The sequence below is a fragment of the Ammospiza caudacuta genome, chromosome 6 (assembly GCF_027887145.1).
Source record: "Ammospiza caudacuta isolate bAmmCau1 chromosome 6, bAmmCau1.pri, whole genome shotgun sequence".
Classification (NCBI taxonomy): Eukaryota; Metazoa; Chordata; class Aves; order Passeriformes; family Passerellidae; genus Ammospiza; species Ammospiza caudacuta.
Genome location: NC_080598.1, coordinates 60,436,128 through 60,451,202, shown reverse-complemented (window position 1 = coordinate 60,451,202; position 15,075 = coordinate 60,436,128). Strand labels below are relative to the sequence as shown.

At 40.9% G+C, this 15,075-nt stretch overlaps 1 protein-coding gene across 1 annotated transcript in view; it reads left to right on the top strand.

The window, feature by feature from the left end:
• The window catches only part of MNAT1 (MNAT1 component of CDK activating kinase), a 119,693-nt gene that overhangs the window by 53,406 nt on the left and 51,212 nt on the right, over nt 1-15,075 (top strand). The window contains exon 6 of the mRNA XM_058807135.1: nt 1,119-1,244. Within this exon, the coding sequence (XP_058663118.1) occupies nt 1,119-1,244 (126 nt within the window). The remainder of the gene's footprint in view (nt 1-1,118; nt 1,245-15,075) is intronic.

Here is a 15,075-nt window from a genome sequence, read left to right as displayed (position 1 = left end):
GTAATAAAATATAGAGAGGGAAAAAGACTGGAGAGTGATGTGAAAGCTCATGACTGTTCTTCATTATCACTTCAGAGGGTTTCTCTAGGTACCATCAAAACAGCAAGGCATCTTGTGGCATTAAAAACATCCAACTGCTTACCTTCAACTGAATAATGAAAAAATCACAGTCCTGTTAATAAAATCTGCTTGGTTTTGTGAGTAACAAATTAGTTCATAGTTCAATATTTGCTTGGCTCCTTGAAACAGAAGGAAATGTGATCTGTGAGAGCTTTAGGAATAAAATCCTGTGCTAGAGCAGTTCAGGAAGAATCTGTCTGGACTTCTTCCCTGCTCTCAGCTTCATGGCAGTTCTAGCCAGGAATTCTCAAGGATTTCTGTGTGCATGTAGATAGTCACATTAGTCTCTCAGAAAATTACTTAGCCAATAATTTCCTGACTCTCTTAAAAATACACTTCCATATATGTATGCTAATAATCATTTTGTCCTGACAGTTTAAGTAATTCATTTGCTTAACTATTCATTTTACTACTTTTTATGTGTATATATGTATATATATTTAAAAATTGGCTGGCCTCCCTAAAAATAAGTTGCTGAAGGAGAAAATAAATATGCTGTTGGTTGCACTCACAATAGTGCCATTGTGCAGAGCAGAGCAAGGATCATTTCCAAACGGCCTCAGGTGAAATCTAATGGGAAACAATTTCAAACTGGTCTGAGTTCATTGGGAGAAAGAATGTGTCTTAGATAAACATCTGATGCAAGTTAGACTGCTCAGTATTATTCCTTCTCTGATTAAGTTCCAATTTTTTTTTTATTTTAATAAATATTCTTGCATTGGCCAGTTGGAATAAGGAGCCTGTTATATTGTCTTTAATGTGGATTCTATAAAAATGGTTGTTTGCAGGTTATTCTGATTTATGGGGCTGCTGCAGCTTTTTCTTTTTACTGAAAATGATCCTTTTCTGTAAACTGTTGCTGAGGAAGAGGATACTTGGGATTCTGCTGTTCTCCTAGTGATGGCCTTGCAGTCACAGCTTGCAGTTTGGAAGAATGTGCATGTTAATTAATATTTGTTTTGGTCTAGGACTCAAATTTATTCCTCATGTATTTACAGGAGAGCTCTGATCTTCCTGCCTCTCTGCTCTTAGCTCAGCATAAGGACAGATCTACTCAGCTAGAAATGCAGCTGGAAAAACCCAAACCTGTCAAACCAGTCACGTTTTCCACTGGCATCAAAATGGTAAGATTTGCTTGTTTGGTTTTTTTAATGCATTTCAGAAGATCCAGGAGTTCCTCATATGAAATTCAGAGGTTGCTTAAACCTGAGTTGCATGTTACATGAAATACTGTTAGCTTCCAATTAAATAAGTAATTAGGAATGAATTAAAGAATTTCATCATTGTGTTAGTTGGGATATTGTGATGACCCATCCAGCAGGGTCATCACAAATATATGGAACACTTTCATTGTGTAGTTGTCAAAAAACAAACTGTACCTCTCTCCCTGTGAAGTTCTGGTGTCCTTGAATTATTTTTCTTGTTTGTGTACCAATTCTGGAAGTTGAAATTTTTGAAGTTCAAGAATCATCTGCATTTTCTTCAGATTTTATTTTGAATACTGGAGTAATCTGTGAGTATGAGACTGACAGACTGGAAAATGATGCCAAGGTTAAGGACTCTATTTTCATTGTTATTTGGCTTTGGGAAGCAACAAATATTTTTGCAAATGAGTCACCTTAGGGTGGCAGCTGAAGATCTCTCAGCATTCCTGTTCTGTATCATGACATGGCACAAGCACACACCAGCCTCAGTACATAAATGTAAAACTGGGGGTGGGAGCACCAGTGACTGATTTTTTTCTGCACCTTGCTGGTTTTCTGCTTTGTATTGTTTTAAATCTCTTTTTATACTTTTTTAAAATCCACTTTTTTTAGACTTTGTGTTTTAGAGTAGATAATGGTGAACTGAATGTCTTGAAAATAGCCAACACTCTCTACTCTCCTCAAGAAACCAAGAAGTCTGCAGAGCAAAAATCTGTGCATCAAGCTAGTTTCCTATCAGTAATGAATTTATTTTTGCCATGAATATTTGTGCTGTGTTCATTATCTCTTCAAGTGTTCACAGTGCGGAAGCATTTGCAGCTTATTTTGCCAAAAGCGGTGCCAGTTTTTGCAAGGCTGTGTGGATTGTTTTCTTGTTTTCCTGTGGTTTAAATTTATATTCTTCCTATTTCTTTTAAAATCTAACAGTCTGGGGGAGATTGATATGCTTTGTGAGAGATTTTCTGTCTGTGTAGAAAAATCAGTGGACAGAAAATGCCTCTTGTTCTGTTTAAAAAATACTCTGTCTGCATGGCTGTACTTCTCGCTGTTAAAATATATTGTCAGAATTTCTTAAAGCTGTGTCTTTTCTGTGGGCAAAGGAAGATCAGCTGATGTATGCTATGAGGACAGTGGAAGTATTTTCTAATTTGTTTAAAAATGAATATTAAATGCAGTATGTGGTAAATTAATATTGAATGCAGTATGTGGTAGTGGACATTTGAGATCTGCAGCCCTAAGTAAATTTCATCCAGGAATGATGAAAGACTTGGATGAAGAGATTTCCAGCAGCAGGACATTTAAACCCTAATGTTTGGAATAATAGGGGATATGCCAGATAACTAATTGCTAATTCATTACTGTTCAGAAAATGTGAATAGCTAAATAACTTAATTTGTTCAATCCCAGGAAACAAAAATTTCCTCACCCTGACTGATCTTAGTCCTTAATTGTAAAAGAACAATTTAATTGTACTTATTTCTATGAATGTTTTTAAACAGTCAAGTTAAGGATAGAAGTATTTGAAGTTGGTGACTACTATTTATGGGAAATGGATTGCATCAAAACCAAGAAAATTACAGGTTTTGCTTAGAAAGATAAATGTCTCCTTATTTTCTTTACAGGTGCTTGATTTATTTATTACATGACTTAAAAAAAAATAGAAATTCTATTACACAATAATAACAATATTGATACTCTGAACAATAAATTAATGAAGTGTCTAACTTTGTAATTTTTGAAGAAGTTGGTTCCACAGCCTGGGAATGTTTCTCTGGGTGTCCTGCTAGGAGGCAGCTCAGTGCTTGGCAGCAGATGTTGAATTTCTGTGGATATGTGCAAATTGGCATTTACAGGGTTGCTTTGACAAACTGGCCTCATTTGAATGACATGTGTTTTAATAAGGCTAAATGCAAAATGAGAAATAGAAGAGTAAATAAATCCCCAGGCTGGTCAGGCTCTGGGAAGAGGATTTGGATGTTTAGCTAAGCAAGTAAACCAGTTTGACCCTCAGCCACAGTGTGTGGGGGGCCTTGGGTATGTGAATATTCCAGCAATAAATAGGAAAGGACTTCTCCTGAATGCAATATTGGGAAGAATGTTGGACTGCAGAGTTCTGCTGGCTGCATTTTGAGTGCAAAAATCAGAAAGAATATGAAGAGGAGCCACAAAAGTCCATTCAAAGGTAGAAAATCTGCTGTGTGCTGCGTTCTGCCTCTGGTTGAGGAGATGGTTCAGGGATGACTCAATTTACACTGAGTACCTCCTTAGCACAGAACATGCCCGCTCTGAGCAGTGCAGCATTAAATGTAGTTAAACAAATGCCATCTAAATAGGAACTGAAGGAAGGAATAAGACCTAAAGTTCACACAATGTTCTGCTGATAATTGGCCTCACTGTTAAAATTGGCTCTGGCATGCCACAAAATCTCAAATTCTTGATGTTGTCAGATTAGGATTGGGGCACATCTTGGAGAGTTGCTGTAGTTATCAAATGCAAGTTTGCTGGCCTTAGAGCAGGGTTGGTTTTGTGAAAAGCAGTTGTGCTCACTGCACGTGATCCACGAGGGTGGGTTCTGTGGCAGTGTCAGGTGAGTTCCCACCCTGGGACACGCTTGTTTGCCAGGCTGAGTGTTTCCCCCAGAGCCTGAGATGCTCAGTGTGCTCCTTGTGCGTAGGTGCCCACGTGAAGTGGGTGGAGCTGTGCTTGTGCTCTTTGTGGCTGCTTTGGCTTTGTTCCCCTCTGAACCATGGGGTTCACACCACTCCTGTTGGTGGGGCAGCTCGAGGGGAGCACTGAGAATTTCTTATGAAATGTAATTCTAATTAATGCTCTGGCACAAGAGTTCTGCAAATTCAGGACATTTGTGTGAAAAGTGTGGATTGTGCCCACTGTCAGAGGCTTAGCAGTGCACATTTAATGAATCACTATAACCCTTCCCCAAGGCTTTTATTTTTTCCTAATAGTTTGGCCAATGACCTTTTCTGATGGGTGTTTTCCTCTACTTTTGTTTCAAAAGAAGGGAAGCCAGATAGAGCTAGCTGAGCTGCTGGCTGATCCAGAGCTGGTGTTTACACAAAGGCTATGGAAATATGCCACTTGTGGCAATCCACTGGGGTTATTTTTCAGCTTGGACAGGAGTGTTTTTCCTTGGTCATAGATGTTCTTCTGCCTGACTGCTAATCAGACATGTTTCTTGGTGTCTGAGGTAGGAGCATGTCCATTCTAGTCTCCTGGGCAGTGCTCAAGGAAGTTGGCTCATTTAAGGTGTCATTTTAGTGCTGGGAGTTCCTTGGCTTGCAGGGGGAGGAGGGAATGTCTTTCTCTTGTAAGCAAAGCAAGAGCATCCCCTATAGCATGAGAGAGACAAATAGCTCATGGGCACAGGGTCTCCTTCACTTTTCCTTTTGTGGAATTCCTTTTTTTTTTTTCCTCCTTTCAAGCGGAAGCAGCTTTTCCTCTGTAGTCTGCTTTTTAACTTTTCCAGTAAGTTCTATCCTCTGTGCACAAAGCTTAAGTTCCAAAACAATCAGTTTGATTTACCTCTTTGATTAGGGGGAGATAGTGCTGCCAGGCTTGTTTCCTTTCATGTTCATCATATTAAGAAATATACTTTCAGCACATCTGAATATTGTAAAACAATTTTATTAAAGCCCATCTCCAGTTAGGGTAAAGCTACAAAACAAGCTGTAGCAATCTTAATTGCTGCAATAGTGCTAAAAATGAGATTTCCTGTCAATTGTGATACTTCAGACTTAAGCAGCTGTCAAAAAGAGCACAGTTGTCTGAAATGAATGATGTTTCCATCATTTCTAGGGCTTGTCAGGAGGTGCAAAACAAGGTCTGGCAAGAGAACCATTCTGTTTCTTGGTGAATGTAATGACCATTTCTGGTGGTCAGGTAGCTTTCATGTGGAGCTCATTTTAAGGTGTAAAAGAGATGCTCTCATGTATTGCAGACAAATGGCAGTTTGCAAATGCAACAGGAATGAATTGTTTTACATGAATTTAGTTTCCTTCTTATGTCTAGTGTTTACTGTAGAAGGCTTTTCTAGGTCTGTGCTTTACCTCAGCACTGCGGTTAAAAATGCATAGAAGTGTGGATGTATTTAAGTCCTCCTGAATTTGCTGAACTGAGAGCACAGAACCTCTGAGTCCATGGCCCAGCTGTTTCTATGTTTGTAGAAAATCTGAGTGCCTTAGACTGGCTCAGCTGATGCCATCTCCAGCACATTTCAGGCTCTGTGTCTGTCCCTTTTCTTTTCCTTCCAGTTCTCTAATGGTTTTTTTTTCATTTTCAAGAAAAGAAACATTACGGAACTGGAAGGACTATCCTGGACTTCCCCCAGCTTCCCAGGACACTTAGCCTCTAGTGCTGGTATTCTTGGAGTAATCTCATGCAGTTAAAAACTCAATTACCTCTAATTGGATTGCCCAAAAATGCTGGAAAACAACATAGGTGTCCCTTGGTTTGCTCCTGCTTGGGAAAGTTTGCATTTTATACCCAAATAATTCAGAATTAATGTAATGCATCATAGCCCTTCCAATTCTTATCATTTTTGTTTTATTACTTAATAGCAGTGGGAACATTTATTAATAGAACTATTAGTGCAGAGTGCTTTACCACGACCAGGATGGTCCCCAGCCCAGTGAATTTGCAGTTGAAATAGATGTGTCAGGGAGGGAGGGGAGGGGAAGCAGATGGCCAGAGGGGATGTTCTCACCCAGGATTAGCCAGCAGAGCAGTGCAGGAAGGAGGAATAGGATCCAGCCCTGCTGAATTCCTCAGCCGTGGCTCTTCCGCCGAGCCGGGCTCCATCTCCTGTCAACAGCACCCCTGAATGGCAGCGAATTAACAGTGAAATATCTGCTCCAACTTCTGCTTCCCTGTCCAAATCACAGCAGCAGTGTTAAATATAACTTTGTGGCTCTGAATATTGCCCAGATTTATTCCAGTTCTTGCAGTTTCAGGTTATTGGTAGCTGGATGCTGGGGAGAGCAGCCCGGAGCAGCCAGAGGTTGCAGGAGGGAGCAGTTGTAGCACCAATATTTCAGAGGAGTGGATTTGTGTCAGGCACAGGATGTCTAGGACACCTCAGGAATGTGTGTTACCACTAAGCTGCACATAACAAGTGTTAGGGAAGAGATTTTGTGCAGTCTTACACTTGCAGTATTATTCTGAAGGGAAATAATGTTCTTATTTTACGTTATGTGGAGCTGTTTCTTTTAAAACATTGACCTCATCAGCTCAGGTCAAATTAACTGTTCTTTATTATTGCCTTTTCCTGCAGTATTGCTTCCTGTGCAAACAACTGCTCCTGTTTTTCAGTCTGTTTCTTTTATAGCTCGTGGAGCAATTATCCAAAATCCTCAAAAAAGTCTGTCAAAATACCCTTTTTAATCAATTGTGCTCCTTCAAAGTTGCTCAGACATAGGCCAGGTACTCTGAGGTGAGTGAGGTGCAGGTCACACTGTGGTTTAGGCTGCAGCTGTTCTGCAGCTCCTGAGGGGGCCTTGCTTTGCCAATTCTTACTGCTCTGGTTTGCTTGGTTGGTTTGTTAGTTTTGGTGCAGCGTGTTTTAGTGTGTGTGGGTTTTTTTGGGTGCTTTTAGTTTTTGCCTGAAGTTAAAAAATAAAGCAATCAAGGCTTCCTTCACTGTTAGCTCAGCTGGTGTATCTTCAGACTGGAACTGTTCAGATGGAATTGATTTCTTTGAGATGAGTGCCAGTTTGAGTTTAATTGGTATTTTGTTTTTAATCTTTCTTTGGCTCATACCACGCACATTTCTCTTTTACAGCTGGGTGGAATGTTTCCCTCTTGGCAACTCTTGGTAGTTTAGAATCACAGTAAAATTACAGCACTTATTTTCAAGAGTAACTAGTGGGTTTAGGCATATAGATCCTTTTAGAATAGGTATTTTTCTTTAGAGAATGTGCATGTAAAGGTAAAATTTACAGTGGCACTGAGCATTCTGTGTCTGTAGCTGTGTCCCAGCTCACACACTCTAGGCTCAGTGTCAGGAGCAGAATCCCTTTCCCATTTCCAAATGCCCCAGTCAGGGGAGTCACAGCACTTTCCAGAGGTCTCTGATGGAGGTTTACAGGGGAGCAGCATTCCTGCCAAGCAGCTTCCCTGGAGCAGAGACTCCCAGGGGTGCAGGCAGCCCTGGGACAGGTGGGATTGTGCAGCTGCTGAGCACCATTTCCTGATTCCTATCAGAGTGTACATTGCATATTGCTTTAGCACTGAATTTTTGTCAGCAGTAACAGTGTCTTGTTTTTAACAATGAGCATTGATTTGCTGAGGAGGATTTCTGAATATTTATATCACTATTTCTGAAGAGAGGAAAAAGAAATCATGGTTGCTGGATCTCTACCATTTCTCACAATGTGTAGATATAAAATTCAAATATATAAACTGAAGGACATCAAATATGCTGGAAGTTCTAACTCAAGTTAGGATTAACATGCTGGATTTAAAAAGTAATCCACAGTCCTGTGACCCACCTACTGCTCCCTTAATCTCCTAAGTTTATAAACACAATATGACTGCAACTTCCGAGTAGCTTGATGGAAAATTATTATTAGTAGTAAATACATTTGTCATACTAAATCTCTAACCCTCTGTTTAAATAGAGATGTTTTGTTAAGAGTCAAGCACATACATGCTGAACTGTGCTTTGAGTTTCTGAACTCTGGTTTTGAAGTGTATGCCAAATAAACTTTATTTAAGTGATCTATCATCAGAATGCTTCCTGTGCACTCCAGCCCATGGACTGAAGTCTGAAACATTAATTGGGTTCTGGCCTTACTAAGTAATTACTGTTATATCAAAGTGCATAAACATTCAGCACATGATGTTGACTTAATGAATTTTGTTCTTTATGTTGGTAAGAAAATGTTTCTGGAGGAAAGAAGGCGAAGTAAATGACAGTATTTGTTATTTCTCCTCCCTTCATTTACACAGCAATGGCCTAGGAAAAGGAGACTGTCTTTTGAAAATGCAGTGCTGTGTCTCCCCATAGCTCTCTGCAGGATTTTAGTTTGGAAGGCCTTAGGAAATATGCTGTAGTTGAAATTAAGCTGTTTGGTGGACAGACATAATCAGAACTGCTTGACTTGATTCTTTTTTATGGTTGGGCTCTCTGATACTGCTCTGTTAAAATAATATTTGTTCATTTGCTTTAAGGCTCCTTTACATGGCTAAAGCAGCACATGTTTATTTACACATATTATTATAAATACAAATTAGACCCATAAGTTTGCACAGCTGTAATGACTGGAATTTAGTAAATGAAATAATGCCAGCAGTGTTAATTGAACAGGAGTGAATGGCATGACCAATGTGCTTGTTAGCTAAAGTGTCTGTGGCCAGCAGTGGAGCAGATCTGTGCTTTAGCTGTCACTTTTTGGAATGGAGCTGTTCTTAGGGTTTTTAAAAATTATCTTTTTTTTTTTTTTTTTTTGTGTGTGGGTTGTTTTTTTTTTTTTTTTTTTTTGGGTTTTCATTTTGTTTTGTTTGTGATTTTTAGTGTCCTGTTTGATTTTTGGAGTTGCCCAAGAGCTTACTTGCGCACCTGACTCTTCCCCATCCTTTTTGAGAGGTCATTTCTGTGACATGCAGCGTGTTCTGGTCCCATGGAAAGGCTCACAGGGAGAAGGGAGGCTGCTGGAGGAGTTCAGCCAGGTTGTCATTTTCTTCCTTGCCTGTGTGGGAGCAGACACTGGGACAGAATAGCAGGAATGGGCTGCAGGCCCTCATGTAGGATGCCCAGATTCCATCCCAAGCAGCAGCCAGACCTGCCACCAGCTAAGCTAGCACAAAGACACGTTGTAGAGCAATCTAAAGAAAATGCCATTTAAAAATCAGCCTGAGATCCTCCTGTTTCTGGCTCTTACAGCTCTGAATGTACCTTTGCTTGAGTAGGTGTTACTGTGAGCAATAAGGAGGGATCTGACTGAAAGAAAGAAGGTGGCTGAGAGGAGAGTCCAAAAAAACAGCTGGCAGGGAAATAAAGAATAATAAAAAATTTCTCAATCATTGTTTGTTTTGGAAAGATCGTGCTTTAAGCACATGGAAATACTTTACACATTTGAGAAGTGCTGACTTCCTACATGCCTTGTGAAGGAACAGCAAATCATTCATATAATGTAAACACATTTATAGATTGTTCCAATATAATTTTTTTCAGTGCTGCTGTTCTTTTTAACAAGATACAATTCAGTGCATACATGCTCTTTTGATGCTATACTTTGGCCAAGAGTTGCAAACATCATAAACATTAAATATTGGAGTTTGTGCTGAATGGATGTTGCCAGGTTACTGAACCACACTTTTAATGCAAAAAGTTGTTAAACAGTGCTGTTTGATGCACTGTTTAAAAGTAAACCCATGAGAAAGTAGTGCTGGAGTGAAACAGAAAGAGATAACTTGTCCAAAATTGCAAGTATAAGCATTATGTCTTACAGAGATGATAAAAAATGGAAGTGGACAAAGTCCACTCTGTGAGGGTGGAATTTTAAATCAGGGAAGAAAAAATAATAAAAAGAGAAGCTGTGGTGTCAGAATTGCAGCAGGTACTTATGAAATTGTATAATCATAGTGCTGGTCTTGAGGGTCATGGGGTCCTTCCCCTTGCCATGAGGCAGGGCCAGGGGCACTTCATGCAGGACCTGTCCCAACCTGTTCTGAGAGACCTCCTGAGAGGGGGGCTCTGCAATCCTGGCCTCTGGTAACACTTACTGCCCTTGCATTTTAGGGGAAATTCAGTAGCTGTGTGTCCTTGACCTGATACAAGCTCATTTTCTACCTATGTACATGGCAAAAGTTCTCTACCCCTTTGTAGGAGCTTCTTAAGTCCTTGAGGATGACTATGTAAAGAGGACTTTACAGAACTAAATGTTTTAGACTTTAGATCTTAAAAAATAGTTCAGGCACCTTAATTGTCATTTAATAATAAAATCATTGATTTCTTCTGGAGATGGTGGTAGACTGTCTCTACTCTTACAGGCTGGATGTGCAAAAACATTCAGCTGAGGACTTTTAAAAGAGGAAAATTCTTTTAAAGAGAGCAGCAAGAACATTTAAAGAACTACAGTAAGATCACTGAAGTGTTTGAAGCCATTTAGGGAAGCTGTAGTACATTTGTATATGTGCACAGAAGTATGTGTGACCTTCCTGCCATGATCCATTTTTTCTTAGCACTTGTCTGCATCTGTGAGAACATCGCATGTTTGCTTTTAATCCTTTCTTCTGTTGCTGCTGATCAAAGCAGTTCTGTCATTCCTTCATCTTCTCTGTTGTGTACCTGGAGGAGCCCTGGTGACCTGCAGTGCAGAGCAGGGCTGGTGGCTTTGCAGAGCCCTGGAGTGAGAGCAGGGCTGGTGGCTTTGCAGAGCAGGGCTGGTGGCTTTGCAGAGCCCTGGAGTGAGAGCAGGGATGGTGGCTTTGCAGATTCCTCAGAGTCAGCACTCAGCTGGGCCATGTCTGTTTGTCCTGCTCTGACAGACCTACCTGTTAAAGCACATGTGTGCAGCCTTACCTCCCAGCCTGGTTCCACTCCTGGTTATTGCATTTCGCCATGAACCAGAATCCATTTGACCATGTGGAGTGTGTTGATCTCACAGCACAGTTAAAAGATCTCCCATATGCCTGAATTTTCTTCCTTCCCTCTTCTCATGGCTACTTTCAGACAAATTTTGGGTAAACACAGCTTTTCTGAAATTCTTGCCAGACTTGGTCACACAAGGAGAGCCAAGAGGAGGATGAGGCATGGCCATAGTGGGAGGTAGTTGCTGGAAGGAATATGGTAGGGAAATCAGTAACAAGTGCTGGCAGCAGCAGTGGTGCCCTCCTGGAGCACAGAATCAGGGCTGCTGGGATGGGGAGCACAGGGCAGCAGAGGAGACACACTGGGGAGAACATGGGGGCCATGTCACCATCACTGAGGGGGGAGATTTGGGGCAGAGTTGGCAGAAAGGTGGATGTGAGGGGGATGGGAGTTTCTAGACAAGGGCTGAGTGGTTTCTGAATAAGAATTAGTGAATTAGAGGGGACAGAAGGATTTGGGAGCCTGGGGATTGTGGTACCCATCCATCACCATCAGTTCCTGTGTGAGAATCCTGCTCTGAGGTCAGCCAGGGTGCTGTGTGTGCTCTTGTGTGGCTTCCAGTGTGACACCCATACCCACACACATGTGCTAACCAGGGTTCAGGCAGGGATAAATGGCCAGAACTTGTTTCCTGCAGCATCTTTAGTTTTGTCCAAGGTACACCAGCCTTACTGAATAAATTAATTACTAATATATTGATTTCTTACAAAGAAAATATCATCAGTGTGTTGATTGGGGCTGTGCTGCATTCTGTGCATGTACCACCTTTGCTGCACCTTAGCTCCTGCATAAGTGCAGACAGCAAATAAATGCATGTTTCCTACTGGATCTCAGAGAGGTCAAAATTTGAGCTTTCACATTTGTAAATCAAAAATTCATTAAAAAATTAGGATGTACTTCAACAGAGCTCTTGGGGGCTCTCGTTTTCAATAGTGATCATTACCATCCAAGTGCATCTGTATTGTACAAGGGAACTTGAAGAAAGATATTTGGATCAAAGAGACAATGTTTTCTAAGGAGACTTCAAAAGTAGTTTTTCTTAAAAATGTTTGTTCAGGTGCAGAGGGTCAGAGAAAGGAATATTGTTTGAGGCAGTGTTGGACATCAAAAGGTGCATGTCCCCATGTATATGGAGTGATTGTCAGGGTGTCTCTGGAAGGGAATATTAACAGCTTTAGCTAGTAAGGAAACAAATTTTCTTCATGAAGAAGTGCCTTGGTCTTTGAAAGTCTGGCTTATCCTCATTTGTCATAATATTTTGGGTTTGTCAAGCTTTTTACTGTAAGGGCAAAAAACATGGATAATGTTGAAGTAGAGAATTGACTAGTTTAGTTTATTGGTTTGCTTTGCCTGAACACAGTTGCTACACAGGTAATTCTGTATTTGGGGGAAATGCAAAGCTCAGGTGTAGCTTGTGACCCATTACAGTTCAGCAGAATGTGTGGCAAAGCAGTAGAATCCTCTGCCTCTTGCAAAGTCAGTAATAGCATGGTAATAGGCTGTGTTTTATGCAGGCTTCTTTTTTAAAATATAAAGTACTAAAGAATATTGTGGCTACAGAGAAAGCTGCTTTGACTCACTGAGACAAATGTGTGCCGTGGTATGGGCAGGAAATGGAAGGACAGAGAGCACATGTGGAACCATCTATCTAAATTAGCTGGATGGGGGCCAGGAGAGTGGAACTTGCAACATTTGCCATGATTAGTAGAAAATGAAATGGTAGTTTTGTGTAAGAAGAATGATTCTTGTATTATTCTGGGTGAGCGAGGTAGATCCTGCAGGACACAGATGCTACATTTAAAGGTGGTGCATGTGGAATTGGAGGACTTTGAAAAGGTAAATAGTTTGGAGGGAGGAACAAGTTAAAAGTGAGGGCTGTGCACAGGAGGAAAGCAGCATATATATATATATATATATATTTAGGTCTGAGGCTCATTCTCCTGTTTCATCTCTTGAAAGAGAGGCATAAATAAATAGAGCATCACTGCCTTCTCCAAGACACAGAGATGACAGAAATGTGATCCTCTGCAAGGCAGTCAGAGGCAGAGCTCCAGCACCCAGGAGCTGCTGGGCTGGGCTCTGGGGATGTGCTGACAGAGCTAAAGGGGTGCATGGGGCACCTGATCCTCACCATCCTTGGGCACCCCAGGGCTGGGGCTGCCTCTCTTTGGTACCTGTGTTTGGCACCTGGGCTAAATAAAGCAAAAAAATCACATACATCCCAGTTTGTAATGGTTTCCTGTGAAAACCCTTTGGGTTCAGACAAGCAAAGCTGGAATGATCAATCAGTAAATATTTGAAGAATTTTCTGCCTTTCTGAAGGGATGGTACTGTCTTGGCTTTGCCTGCATACCTAACATTCCTCTTTCTGGTTGTTTACAAGAAAACATGATTAGGATTTTCTTTTGTTATGGGGCAGAAGAAGAGGGCTTGGTTTGAGAGCTCATAAGAGAGCACAGAGGGGATTGCAGTGGGAGTTTCATCCTTTCATTGACTTTACCCATTTGGTTTCACTTATGCACCTTAATCTCCCACTTGGTGGGATGATGCCACACTGAATTCCTGTTTAGGTAGAATCTGAAGCCTAGATAGGGTTAGGCCAAGAATTTATCACATATCAGGCACTTTTGGAATATGGGGTAAAAGCCCCACATCCCAATCCTTAAAGTGCAGTTTATATTAAAGCATAATGTTGTGTCAGTTCAGTTTCTTTGGTAGTGTTGTGTGCAGCATTTGCTTTGTGCTAATTTTTAACCTGTTTTTTGTCTGGTTAGTTAAGTGTATTTGAAATACAAAATTAAACAGATGTGTCACTTTAAAGTAATATAAATATTCATGAAGATTCTTGTACCCATTTAGCTGCTTGTTGCTTTTAAATTGTAACCAGTTTGAGCTGTAGGTGCCAGGTATAACTTTGGCATTGTCTCTCTATCATCTACTTGAAAAATCTTTGGATTTTTTTAAAATCCTGAATAAAGTACTGGAAGGATCAGGGTAATTTTGTTATGAGGACCAAATCATAAATGTAGCTGCACTTCAGTTTTTATTTGGCTTATTTATGAAGAGACAAAGTACATAGCAACTGCAGCTTTTCAAAATGTGAAATTTCTACTGTAGGAAGAAAGCTCCTTTAGAACTGCAGATAATTTGTCTATGTTAGTGAAGACAGCACTCAATGACCATGCTGGGTCACCTTCTATTGTTTTCAGTCCTTCTCACCTGTAGCCTCAGAAATGAAGGAGTGGGCTGTGGTGGAGGTGGCAGAGTTGCACCTATGGTGGGAAGTGAATTTAGACATAATAAAGTAAAAACCACAGCTGCATGTTCTGTTTGGAGAAACTCTTGCCTGCAGCTCTGGAGCTGTGAAAGTGCAGTCTGGCCCGGGGAAAGGTGAGAGGAGACTGTGTTTTCCTGTATCTTTTGCGCAGGGAAGTTTTTGCTGCTGTGCCTTTTGTTGTCTGTGGTTTTGCCGGCAGAGAAGGAAGCTGGAAAGGCGAGGAATGGGCAGCTGGCTCTTTGAGGAAGGGGAGAGAGAAGCCCTACCTGTCATGGCCTGTGGGTGACAGGGAGAGGCACACACAGCAGCCCTGTCTTTGTGCACTGGCAGGGATGTGCGTGTGCATTGTCAATTGTCCGTGACAGCTGACAGTGGGGGGAGGGAGCTTTTGAGGGGAACTCCGAGATTTGGATCAGGGAATGTGAACTTCAGTCAAAATGCTTCAGTTGTGGTTAATACCAAGCGACTGCAGCTAGTTGGAACATGACTTTTGGATTGAAATATCAACGCAACTTAGGTTGCGTGGTTTTTTGTTATGGTTTCTCCCTTCCCTAACAGAACATATTTTGCTGAAGGATCAATTGGAAAACCTGAAGGAATGTGGATGATGTGAGTGTTGGGGTTACTGCTCTGTCTGACCACTTGGGCAGACTCACTGAGTTTATAAAATCTACCCCTTTCACTATTCTTTCATGTTTTTATATGTTTTGATTAATGGAATCTTGAATCTCTTTCTAATTATTTGCATAAGGTCACACAAAGTATTAAGCTAAGGCCATGGAGAACAACTTTATAAGTTCTTGCTGCTCTGAAATCTAATTAAAAATCTGCAAACTTCATCATTCATCATTTTACCATAGCAGTAT